This window comes from Purpureocillium takamizusanense, chromosome 2 (genome assembly GCF_022605165.1).
Source record: "Purpureocillium takamizusanense chromosome 2, complete sequence".
Taxonomy (NCBI): domain Eukaryota; kingdom Fungi; phylum Ascomycota; class Sordariomycetes; order Hypocreales; family Ophiocordycipitaceae; genus Purpureocillium; species Purpureocillium takamizusanense.
In genome coordinates, this window is record NC_063069.1 from 3492912 (window position 1) to 3505461 (window position 12550).

The window sequence follows — 12550 nt, forward strand, 5'->3', positions numbered from 1 at the left end:
TGTTAGATTGGATAAACTTACAGGTCCCACAGGACGGCCAAGCAAGGCAAAGCGTTGTGCGGCCGGGGCCAGTCGGTTGCACGGGGAGTTGAGGGGAGCATGCAGTTTAGTGGCACCACCCATGCCCACCCACGGGGCAGCTTGAGCTGAGCTACGGTGGGAAGCTCCTGCCCTCTTGTGCCGGACAATGCACCGCCCTTGACGTCATGACGGCCACATGTCGATGACGGAGAGTTTGCGCCGCGTTGCGATGCGATCAGCAAGGCAGCCGCGACCCGATGTCACGGCCAGTGACGATGCAATTGCGCACCACATTGGGCCTCTGAGGCAAGAGCGACGGCATATCGCGGAGCCGCGCACCGCACACACACGCTCATCTCATTCAATGAGGGCAGGCGTGACGGAGCAAAAGGGGCAATGGAACGTCAAGACCAACCAGCCGTTGTTAGCAGGTACTCATTGTGATTCAACGTGGTGCGGACGGATTGCACTCCCTTGGGCGGACACATTGATGGGCCAATGCCTCCTCACATCGTCGCGTCTCGCTCTCGCCGTGCCAGCAAGCCAGGGGAGGAGCGTTTGGGAGTCCTCGCGCCCTCTACAGATAGATGGGTTTAATACTCCCATAGGGTGCTTGCTGCCCATGCCCCGGTGCTCCGTTGGCGCCGAATGCCTGGTGGTCGAACAGCGTTGTTCCCGTCATTCCAGCGCCCTCTGATCGCCCGGTCAATGGCCGTCCAGCACGGATCCGGGAGGGGATTGAGGACGTGGGAAGGTGAGACAGGCCACAAGACTCGCCCGCTGTTCTCGGCTTCTGCCGGTGAACACCCGCGGACCAAGACTCAGTGAAAAGCGACGCGATATTATAGTATTACTTGCTAACTTGGCATGGTGGTGCTCGTGCGCACAGGCTTACACGCAAACGCCAGGCAACCTGATGATGAAAAGCCATCGTCGTGAGGTCCAGCGGCCTCTCCAGTCGCGCAAAACCAAGGCAATAATAACTTAACCCACCGGCGGCCCCCACGAGGAGGACGCCGCCGGCAACGACGACAGAACAGGCGCCATCGAGCCTGAGACAATGGCGCCAATTCCCCGTTGCCATGACAAGACAGGCCTTGCCTTTACTTGACGACTCACCGTGAGGTGGGTGGCCAGCAGTGAGCACCACGGGCACCACCACCTCCACCTCCACTACCACCACCGCTACCGTTTTTGCTGCGCCTTCCCCCAGCGTTCAAGGCAACGCGACACGCAGCCGATCCGCAATTGTTCTCGGCCACCCGATCCGGCTCCATAACAGGGCAGCACTGGCCTGGCTGAGCAGGGCACGACGGCGGCGGCACCAAGCCCAACTTGCCAGGGTTGCTACTGTGTGTTACAGGTGGGCGTGCGTGGGTAGCTACTTTTACGCTACTAATGTATGCTGCACTAACTCAGCAAGCTTACCATTGCCGGCCCCATCCATCATCGTCCGCTTCGCAGATCACCGATCTCCACCCCTGTCCGCATCTCGCGCCACGCCTCGCCTGCTCGTAGGCACATCGAGGGCGATGGATGGCGGTGGTGTGTGCTCGACGTGCCACGCCGTGCGCAGCTTCATGTGCTGCCCTTGCGTTTCCGCGCCGTTTCGCAGCTTTACTTCTTGGTAGGCTGCTGGATGGGGAATTATGTGCTGGACCTACAACGGTTACTTTTTGGACGCCTGCCTTGCATTGCGTGAGCTTCACGTCGAGCGTCATGCCATCTCAAGAGCGTTTCGCGGCCAGGACGACGAGGAACGGCAGAGGCCACGCACGCGGAGACGCTGCCGCCGCCGCCGCCGCCGACTGAGACCCTCCCCCTCCCCTCCTCCCCCTTGATCCCAGTCGCCCGTCGTCTCGTCTGGACGCCATCGCCTCCCATCTCCCACCCCCCCTTCCGGTTACCTGGCCGATGACGTACACGCCGCCCTCGCTCAACGTCACTCCCTTGTCAATCAAGCTTTGCGGGTAGCGTTGCGGGTACTGCGCTGCGCACAGCGTCTCACTCGCTCCTCGTGCCTTCCCGGTTGCAGCCAGCTTGGCTCAACCGCCAGACTAGAGGAGCCAATGCCTGCCAATGCCTGCCAGCGCCTCGGGCAGTGTCAGTCGCCTGCTGCTGCCCTGGGCTGCTCCCCAGTCCGGCTCCAGGGCGCCTCCCATGCCTATAAACCCCTTCCCTCTGCTCGCGCGCGCCCTCGCCTTCTCTCCTCTCCTCCCTGACCCTCTCTCTACTTGCCTTGCCTTGCAATTATACCCCCCCAATCGTAATACCCATCCAAACGGCAACCTCTTTGTGATACCCCAGAGACGCAGCTAGCCACTTCGTCTCTACACTCTCACCCTCACCTCGCCTCACGACTTTACCCAATCGTTTGCGCCTGCAACTCCGTCCTGGGCCAATTGCTCATCAAGCCAGGCGGATTTCATAATTGAGCATTAATACCCCCCGAGAAAAACAAAAGAAAGCAAAAGAGACGAGACGAGATGTCCGCAACCGTCAACAAGCCCACCGACGTCAAGCAGAAGGAGGCGGATATCAACCGCAAGCTCCAAATCTACGGCATCGTCAGCGCCTTTTCTCAAGGCAAGGTCCCGTCGGTACGTATTAGGCCGCCACTGCTCCCCTCTCCGGTGCGGTGCTGCTTCGGAGTCTGACAGTCTCTGCAGAACGACCAGATCGATGTCGCCCTCAACAGCTTCCTCCAGTCCCGCGCGCTCTCCCGCCCGTCGGATCAGCTGTCCGACGATGGCAAGACGCTCGTCAAGGACACGCGCGAGGTTGTCGAACTCGCCAAGAAGCTGTTGCTGTCCAAGAACCAGGGCAACCTGATTCAGGACTTCATCTGGCAGACATGGCAGTACGATGCCAAGAGCGTGCAGGGCCCCAATGCACCCATCAGCAAGGACACGGCCAAGCGAGATGGCGATGAGGCGCTGCAGGGTTTGAGGACTCTGGGCACACTCCTCATTACCAATGGCCAGTTCCGCAAGCTTCGTAAGGATCCCTAACAATCCGCCTGGTTTCGGGTGACGCAGCTAACACCGTGCAGTGAGCGACTCCTCGGTTCTCTTCCGCGATATGCTCGGGGACGCCGCCTCCAACGCCGCCTCTCGTGTGCGCCCTGATGAGGAGAAGTTGTCCCAGATCGACAAGCCTGCGGCCGACAACACCTGGCACGAGGCTCCGGATCTGTCCAAGGAGAACCTCAGGAAGCAGGCCAAGGGCATCTACGGCGGAAACGCCAAGGAGGATGCCAAAGACGTGGCCAACGCCGGCGCCAATGCCGCTGTGCCCCAAAACACCCCTCCCGGCGCTGTTGCCTCGCGGGACCAGCCAGTGGACAAGATTGCGGGACAGAATGCCGCCATCACTGCCGCCAAGGGCAAGATCGACCAGAACGTCGATCCCGAAACGCAGGAAAAGATCAAGCAGCGCAACGAGGAGTACCGCCGCCGCGCCAAGGAATACTTCAACAAGAAGATGCCCGAGGAGCGCAAGGATCAGATCATCTTCCGTCTCAAGAAGATGATCCTCGAGTGCCAGCAGCATCCTGACTACTCATCGGCGATCCAGACCCTGCTTCGCCTCGCTGAGTCGTACGGACAGCACGGCCGCACGCTCGGCGAGGGCTCTGCCGGCTCTGCCAAGCAGGCCCGTACCGGTCTGCAGGCTGCCGAGAACGACCTTCGCACCCTCATTGAGCGCTTCGCCAACGGCACCTCGACATCAGACCTGTGGGCGTCCATCGGCCAGATTTACAAGGACGCCGACAAGGACCAGGAGCTCCGCGGCTGGTTCAAGAGTATGGACAGCTATATCCGCCGCTGCCTTCTCGAGCAGGGCTACATCCTGGACGAGTCGTCGACCAAGCAGTGGGACCGCCTGTACGAGCAGGGCCGCTATTTGCTCCGCGAGAAGTATCGCGGCCACACGGACCGCGTCATCGACGAGACCAAGTTCCTCGCCGAGCAATTTGACAAGGATCCCCACAACAAGGCCTTCGGCGAGTCGGTGCAGAAGCTCTTCAACCATCTGGGCCACGACGCCAACGGAAAGTCGACGTTCAAGCCTCACCTGGTCAAGGACTTGACCGAGGTGATTCTGCCCGCCGTTCTCGCCAACATCAACTACATCCCGATCCCGCGCATTGAGTATGTGGACCCGCAGTTCGATGTGGTGATTGAGAACCTGGTTCTTGAGAGCGACAACTTCATGCCCAACGTCTTCGAGGTGGCGAGCGAGCACTACTTCCGCATGGGTCGAAAGAAGATTGCCAATAAGCACCACAACACTATGGATGTCAAGGTGGCGGGCATTCAGATGGACCTGCGCGACGTCAGCTTCCACGTCAAGCGCAAGCAGGGGTTCCCGGCCATCTCGGACACTGGCATCGCCGACATTGTGCTGCCCGGCAACGGCTTTTCTTTCCGCATGAAGGTGTCGACGGCGCACAAGACGGACCGCCAAAACTACTTCAAAGTGGACAAGGTCGATGTCGACTTCAAGGGACTCAACATCAAGGTGAAGAAGTCGAGCCACAAGCTGCTATTTGGCCTGGTCAAGCCGCTGGTGCTCAGGGTGCTCCGCAAGCCCATCCAGAAGGCGGTGGAGAAGGCCATCAAGGACCAGTGCAACAAGGCGGATCAGGAGCTGTACCAGATCAAGCTGGAGGCGGACCGCGCGGCCAAGGACGGCGACAACGAGGCGGAGAAGAAGGCCAACTTTTACACTCGCTACTACCAGGCGGCCCAGAGGCGCTACCTGGACGGCAAGAAGAAGAGCAAGGAGGTGGCGGACGACAAGAAGGTGAATGTGGCCATGACGATGGAAGACAGCATCCTGCCCAACGTGAAGCTGCCAGGCGGCGTGAGCTCCAAGGCAACCGAGTACAAGGAGCTGGCTCGCAAGGGTGACAAGTGGGAGAGCCCCGTCTTCTCGATTGGCAGCGCCAAGAAGAGCACCGACATCCCGTCGGCGCCGCAGATTGAGACCAAGCCGCACTCGGCGGGCCCCTCGGGCGTCGCTGGTGCTGCCGGTGCCGGCGCGGCGGGTGGTCTCGCTGGAGCCGGCCTCGCGTCGCGCGGTCTCCCTGCGACGACAGGAGCGACGACGACGGGCGTCAACCCCTTGGGAACGACGACGGGAGTATCGAATGGGGTCACCAACGGTGCCAAGACGGGCTTCGGCGGGGTCACGAATGGAGGCAGCAACGGCAACACGGCGACGGTGAATCTGCACGGCGGCAAGCCCATCTCGGCTGACGGAACCAACGTGACGAGCCACGGCCTCGGCACACGCTAGACGCGGGGCGACGAGTCGATGTTGTTTGTGAGAGGCCACACGCGGCAGGGAAGTGGCGGGGTGCGGACGTTATACCCATTGAGTCGCGCATGAAGTGATGGGGGACAGTTGAGACTTGAGAGCCTGCGGATGCGCTACAGTGATACCAGAAGAAAAGGGGGGGTAATGGACACGGTGCGGACCACCAAAATTTCCTATGTCTCGTTAGGTTTAGTTTATGAATACGAAGTCATTACTATTGGCAAGACCTGGTTGTCGGTCGTGGCTCTTTGAGGTGTGCGTGTAGTTTGTCGAGGTGCCACGGTATGAGGGAGGCCTCCCGAAGCCAAGCAGACGACAGTTGATGGCTCGGCTCCGTGAAGTACCCAAGGGTTCGGCAGGAGACGAGACGACGCCATGACGGGCCATGACGCAGGGTGAGATGGGATGAGACGCGCTCATCGATGCAGTGAAGCATGTGTGACCGGTGAGGTCGAGGAGGTCGGTCTGTGACAAATGCTACAAGTACTAACAAGAGGCGTTGCGTTGCGTGTGCGTGCGTGTGTGGTGGCGGGTCGACGTCACTAACTCACTAACTTACTCACTAATTCACCAACTCACTCTCACTCACACCCCTCACTCGCCAGGAACAGGGGGTGGGATCGATCAGGCATCTTCCAGTTCGCCCCTCCACACTCCACACTCCACTCGCCGCCGCCGCCGCCGCCGGGGCTTGGCTTGTAGTTACGAGTTACAACCACGCAGCAGCGTGGTTGCACCGCGCCTCGCTCTCGACCAACAAGACTTCGTACATGGTACAATTTGCTACTCGCTTCTATTATTGATGCGCGCGGGGGTCACTCTTTTTTCAATCCATGACCATGGCTGCGCGGGCCGAGGGAGACTCGGTAATGAGGCCATCGACGTTTGATGATTGCTCTGCGGATGGACGGACGTACGTGGAAGGCGCGCCACCATCGTTGTCTGCGCAATCGCCCATGGAAAGCGCACCGCCATCGTCATCTACAGCAGCGACGGCCGGGTCGAGCCTCACGGACCAGCAGGTTCATGCCCTCCTCGACATCCTCTCGCACCACGAAACGTACGCAGAGATTGAGGCGTTCAAAACACCCGACGCCGTCACAGACTATGGGTATCCATTCTCGCGGACCATGGCGCCGGGCCTGGTGCAGCAGCCACAGCAGCAGCAGCAGCAGCAGCAACCCTCGGGCGGCCTGTCCGGCTGGCTGCGCAGCGCAACGTCGACGCCCTTGAACTCGGCGCCCGGGACCCCCCGATCCAGGACGCCCGTGCCGGCAGCCGACCAGGACGCGGCGTCGAATAAGGGGTCCGAGGGCAAGACGGGCAACGACGACGGCGACAAAGACAACGACGGTGGCGACAGCGGCACGCCGGTGCTGCAGGCCCTGCTCACGGGTTTCCTGCTGCCGCTGCCGTGGCTGCGGGACCTGCCGCGCGGGTTCTGGAGCGTGCGCGTGCAGGGCATCCTGGCGCGCCTGGGCGCGGCCGACCTGTCGGAGAGCTACGACAAGGGCGCGCTGGGCACGCGCAAGATGCTGGCCACGGGGTCGAGCGCCGTCATCGAGATGCTGGGCCGCGGGGCCCTGGGCGGCGTGCCCAAGAAGAGGGCGCCGACGTCCGGTGCGGGCAAGGACGACGACGCGGGCGGTGAGGCTTCTTCCTACGACGTGAACAAGCCCGAGGACCTGCAGAGGGCGTGGGACGACGTGGTGCAGCAGCTGGTCTACGGGGACCTCGTGGATGATATATTCGACCACATTGCCAGGACGGACGACTTTGAGAGCCACTCGCCGGCTGTCAAGGCCGCCGCTGAGTACACCCTAATACAGTGAGTGCAGCGTATCCCTCTTGTTCCTTCGTTCGTCTAGCTGGTGCTGCTACTGCTACTTGTTGCTGCTGCTGCTTCGGAAGAGCTAACGAGACCAAGCCTGGCTGCCTTTGCGCACCGCGTCTTCATCGGCTCGCCAGAGGGCCAGTACCTCCTCAAGCTCCTCGAGAATGTGCACTCCCTCATCCCCTATAAGCTCATCAAGCAGACGCTGCGCGTCGGAAACGCCGCCACCATGATCAACGGCATGATGCGGCTGCTGCTGGCCAAGCTCAGCGTCACGAGCGTGACCAACTGGTTCGGCATCACGCAGAGCCCCGACGACGGCATGAACCTGCTGCAGCGCATCGTGTCCCTCGTCCTCGGCTGGGACGCGGGCGAGTTCCGCAAGGTCGCCGACAGGATCGAAAAGGACAAGGCGTCGCCGCCGCCGCCCGAGGACGCGCTGCGCATCATCCGGGAGCACGTCGCGGCGTCGCGCGAGGAGCACGAGATCGTCCGCCGCGCCAGCCGCGCCAACGGCCAGTCCATTGTCGTGGCTATCCTCTCCAGCGCCTCGGAGGGGGGCGCGGCCCTGCTCGCCCAGAGCGGCGGACTCACCGAGGAGCAGCACGCGCGCTGCCTCGAGTACTACTCGGCGCTGCTGTCGGTGCGCGACCGCGAGGCCATCGCCGCGGCGCTGTGCAAGCAGGCGCCCGACCTGTTCACGCAGGCCATCAAGGACCTGGTGGCGGCGTACGACCCCATGATCCGCAGCGTCCACGCGCGCGTCGACATCAAGGAGCACCTAGACGGGGCGCAGGGCTTCATCGACGACTTTATCCGCGCAAGCAAGCCCACCAAAGACGCCGGTGCCGCGACAACGACGGAGCGCCTCGCCGGCGTGGACGAGTACGTCGAGCTGCTGCGCCGCAACAAGGGCCTGCTGTACCGCTGCGTGAGCGCCGTGGCGTCGCGATGCGACGACGTGTGGGCGGACCTGAGGGAGTGGACCAAGGCGGCGGTCCGCAAGTTCCGCAAGGACGAAGATGAAGACGGAGACGCACGGAGGAGCATGGAGGCGCGGCTGCGGGACATGTTTGCCGACCTGGAAGGGGAGGAAACGAGGAGACGCGTCCTACAGGCTATTGACGCGCATGCAGCGTACTTGACGACGCTCAACGATTTGTCCTCTGCGCGGCTACAGCTTCTCGTCACGACCGCCGCCGCCGCCGCTACCAACGACCATGAGGCCTCATCGGCGGATCTGTCCTCGACAGGGGCGGCGATGATGGAGGGCCCGGGCGTGTACCTCGCGCGCTGGCAGGCGCTCCTCGACGATACGCTCATCACGCCGGCCGTGCCGCGGCGAGCCGGTGGCGCGTTGCGCTGCGGGAGGGACGTCAAGCACACGGTCGCGATGGGCAAGACGGGCGCGGGCGGGATGCCTGCGTCTACGTCCAAGAAGACTGGAAGTAGTGATGGTGGTCACGGTGGTGGTGGTGGTGGTAGCAGGGGAGGGGGTGTGGAAGCGCCGGACGTGAGCATCGTGGTGGAGGCGCTGGGCGGGCCGTTCAAGGAGCTGGTGAGGGAGAGGGCGAGGGGGCTGAGGGGGCTAGCTTGAGAGCGGAAGAGTGAGAGAGTGAATGCATAGGGTGGAGGGCTGGGGAGGAGGGGGAGAGGGAGGGGAATAGATGGAGAGCAAGCAAGGCATGAGTCGGTGTTTGGGCATGTATGATTATGTGTTACGTACGTGTTTGGAGGTCACGTACAAAGTATGTGCATACCTCGCGCGATAGTGGACGGACTGATATGACCGTATCGAGCTATGACTGTCATCTCGCCGAATGGCTTCAACGGCTAGTAGAGCGACGCAAAGCACGTCGATTGTGTGGACTTGCGAGAGCTTATAGACGCTACCAAATTTAGAGACTCGTACATGTATTTTTGAAGAGGTATTGATCAACACTCGGATAGCATCGGAGGCACTGCATTTACTCGGTGTGTATGGCGTGAAAACACTTTCTAACTTGCGTATTGAGACTGAAGAATCTGTTACTTCCCCAAACACCTCGGCTGCCCAGGATTCGCTGCATATACCACTATGACCTAGGCAGCAATATGTTCCGCGGCAGAACCAGCGTAGAAGCAGAGGCTTTGCCGTTTATCTTTGAGATGTTGAGTACTCCCGTATATCGCCGACTCTGAAGGTGCCAGTTCCGTCCTCATATATATGGTGGGTTCTTGGGCGACTCCCGTCAACCGGTGTGATTCGAACACTGATTATGAGTGCTTTGTCTTTGCGGTTGAAATGAGACTGATGAACAGGGCTTGAGCCATCGTTGCGGTGTCTGGTGACGGATCAGTAGAGCTTCAGCAAATGGGCAGAATCGCAGGCTCGCTCCTACAGAATCTCAATCGACTCAATCTCACCGACTTTCTGCGATGCGTGAGCTTGGTGAGGCCATGAGCGCCAGTGGCTATTTATATGCCTTACCTTCTTGGCGCCGTTCTCTGAATATACCTCAGCAGCTCGCATGAAGGGGTCAGGGAGATTGTCCTTGGAATAACCCAGCCATTTTACAAGATTGCGGGCCGACGTGGAGAAGAGCCGAGACATGGTAGCTGAGGTCGGGTATATCTGTGGAGCGATGCAGTATCGATGGCGTTCGTTAAGAATGAACTCCAAATTCGGGGACATCAGTCGTGTTTTATAACGAACTCAGGGCAATGAGCTTGCGTACTCTTCTTCATCGACAATTTTGGACCATAGCACCGACCCCGAGATGACCTGTTTCAGAATCGCATCCTTCACAGTGGTATCCCCAATGGCTAAGGATCATCAACACATTTTAATCCACCTGGCTACCCTATCATGGGCAACCGCGTCAATGAGTCGTGCTATAAGCGCCCAAGTGACGGCGTGGAAAGGCCCACTGGCCGTAACAATCGGCGGCTAGAGGAGAACAGTTCTAAACTTGGCTGATCCGTCACGATGCAATGCAGCAAGGGCTCACTCGCGGGGCCCATTGGTGTTCAAGTCAAGATGCCGAGGCTTCGTTGGTACTTCGTAAAACAAAGCGCTAAAACAATGGAGCTCCATACGCTCACTTAAGTTTTTGGCAGCATCACGCCATGGCAACAGATTCACTGCTCGGTGCATGTGGTACTGAAACGTATTACTGGCGAGGAAATGACTGCAAGAATCAAGGAAGGAAAAAGGCTAGGTTTGGAAAAAATCTGACGACGTGCCTCTGTTTCTGTCAAGGTGACTTCCTACTTAGAGACTTTCAATCAGCCATGGAATAACTATGGAACGGATCTCACGGGATTTGTTTTCCTGGGGGTAGCACGCTGCGACGCAGAGCCTTGCAGATTCGTGTATAACTGCACATGCGGGCTGGTCAGCCATTCTTCAACCACAAATAGAACAGATGCGTTCTGGGGTGTGGGGCTGGCGGCTACGGTGGGGTGCGGCCATGAGGGGCCAATGGGGTCGGCGCCAAATAAAGTGGAAACCCGCTGAACTTGGACGACGTGTGTCTGTGATTGCACTGGCCGATCGTGGCTTTCTCTTCCTTCTCTCAAGTCTCATCAAGGAGCATGCGCCTACCCACGAACTTCATCTCTCCTCGCTCCCAAAGATTGAACTCATTCATCTATGGCATCGTTGCTACGGCGGTTGCCATGGTTTGCCCGGCCATGGAAACCTCTCACTTTCTCCAACCCCAACTTCACGCGAATCCCGTTGCCTGAGAAGATTGAGGAGGAGCTTCTCCCTGACTACGTTGCATCACGTTACTACCCGGTCCGCATTGGAGAAGTCCTCAGAGATCGTTACCAGATTGTCGGTAAGCTGGGTTTTGGAGCTAGCTCGACAGTTTGGTTGGCGCGTGATCTCGAGTAAGCTCCATGCCTCCTCGTCTGCCTCCCAACACGAGACGCTTCACTAACAGGTGTTGCAGTGGCCGCCGGCACGTGGCATTGAAGCTTTTCGTGAACTCGAAGGCCATGGGCTCGCAGCTGGATCACGAACTCACAATGTACAAACGCATTGCCGCATGTTCGACAAAACATCCCGGTCGCAGTGCCGTGCGGGAACTACTGGACTCCTTTGATGTTACGGGACCAGACGGATGCCACCGTTGTCTGGTGCATCCCCCACTGTGGGAAAGCGTTCTGACTTTCCTACACCGTAATCCAGTGAGGAGGTTGCCCGCTCCGGTGCTCTCCTTCGTCCTTCACCGCCTTTTCCTTGCATTGGACTTTTTGCACACGGAATGCAAGATCATTCACACAGGTGCGTGCTCAGGACCGAAAGTTGGTGAAGTGATTCTGTTTGTTTCCTATGGACCGGCGAAGAACCGTGCTGAACTGCTGCGGTGTAGACATCAAAGCCGATAATATCATGTTCGGCATCGGAGACGACTCTGTCTTCACAGCCTTTGAGGAGCAAGAGCTGCTCGACCCATCTCCACGAAAGGTGGTGGGCGACAGGGCTATCTATCTGTCGCGCGAGCTCCAGATGCCCAAAACCTGGGGCGCACCGGTGCTCTGTGACTTTGGGTCGGCTGTTTCCGGGGACATAGAGCATATGGAGGACATACAGCCCAATATTTATAGAGCACCCGAGGTCATACTGGAAGCACCGTGGTCATATCAGGTCGATGTATGGAACACGGGTTGCATGGTAGGGACTGATTCCGCGGCGCTTCGTAGGTGCAAAGCTGATCATGTGTGTTCTCAGATCTGGGACCTCTTCGAGGGTGGTCATCTGTTTACAGGACACGACCCAGAGCATCATTTATACCGCAGCCGAGCGCATCTTGCTGAGATGATTGCATTGCTTGGCAAACCCCCACAGACGCTCCTGCGTTCGGGGAAAGCGAGCCAACGATTCTTCACGGATCAGGGTAAGCGCTATTTGCTCAGCTTCCAACTAGGAGGCTTTATTTTGCTTGCTAATGACACTCCGTCTGATCTACAGGGGATTTCCACGCGGAAATTTCGCTCCCACAGAGCATGTCGCTGGAGGAGAAAGAAACTACCCTTGACGGAGAAGGTCAGAAGAAGTTTCTCACCATGATGCGAACGATGCTCCAGTGGGACCCTTCAAAGCGATCGTCGCCGAAGGAGCTGGCTAAAGACGATTGGATTATGGGACACATGTAGACAGGTGTGTACGGACTTGCATGATGGCTGCGTTGCCGTCTCAGCAAATCCAGTTCTTCCCATGGCCTGTGGACTGGCTCAATGAAGCCCAGTCAATATCCTCCAGGACCGATGCAGGCTAGGCATTGGTACTTGGAACCATCTGGCCCTTGCAAAAGTATATGTCATTAGCAGGCAGCGGATAAGACAGTATGACCCCGGAATCGCGGCTGGGCAGAAGTACGC

At 59.2% G+C, this 12550-nt stretch overlaps 4 protein-coding genes across 5 annotated transcripts; 3 read left to right on the plus strand and 1 right to left on the minus strand.

Annotated features, from left to right (window-relative positions):
- Nucleotides 1-397: 397 nt before the first annotated feature.
- JDV02_002848 (uncharacterized protein) lies at nt 398-5756 on the plus strand. Of its 2 annotated transcripts, XM_047983924.1 has the most exons (4): nt 398-775; nt 911-2621; nt 2691-3018; nt 3074-5568. In XM_047983924.1, exons 2-4 carry the CDS (start codon nt 2508-2510, stop codon nt 5323-5325), a joined length of 2694 nt encoding a protein of 897 aa, XP_047839896.1. In that variant the 5' UTR covers nt 398-775; nt 911-2507; the 3' UTR covers nt 5326-5568. The 2 variants fall into 2 exon arrangements, with proteins under 2 accessions (XP_047839896.1, XP_047839895.1); XM_047983923.1 differs by lacking the exon at nt 398-775 and having other exon boundaries at nt 2246-2621; nt 2691-5756.
- Nucleotides 5757-6023: 267 nt separating this feature from the next.
- Nucleotides 6024-8777, plus strand: JDV02_002849 (uncharacterized protein; the record flags this gene model as incomplete). The annotated part of the gene is made up of 2 exons (XM_047983925.1): nt 6024-7174; nt 7274-8777. The coding sequence occupies exons 1-2, from the start codon at nt 6180-6182 to the stop codon at nt 8775-8777; spliced, it is 2499 nt and encodes an 832-aa protein (XP_047839897.1). The 5' UTR covers nt 6024-6179.
- A 780-nt stretch (nt 8778-9557) lies between these two features.
- On the minus strand, nt 9558-9773 carry JDV02_002850 (uncharacterized protein; the record flags this gene model as incomplete). The annotated part of the gene is made up of 2 exons (XM_047983926.1): nt 9558-9593; nt 9651-9773. The coding sequence occupies 2 exons, from the start codon at nt 9771-9773 to the stop codon at nt 9558-9560; spliced, it is 159 nt and encodes a 52-aa protein (XP_047839898.1).
- A 1041-nt stretch (nt 9774-10814) lies between these two features.
- Nucleotides 10815-12325, plus strand: JDV02_002851 (uncharacterized protein; the record flags this gene model as incomplete). Its single annotated transcript, XM_047983927.1, has 6 exons — nt 10815-11056; nt 11119-11216; nt 11358-11453; nt 11542-11843; nt 11901-12066; nt 12141-12325. The coding sequence occupies 6 exons, from the start codon at nt 10815-10817 to the stop codon at nt 12323-12325; spliced, it is 1089 nt and encodes a 362-aa protein (XP_047839899.1).
- Nucleotides 12326-12550: the final 225 nt, after the last annotated feature.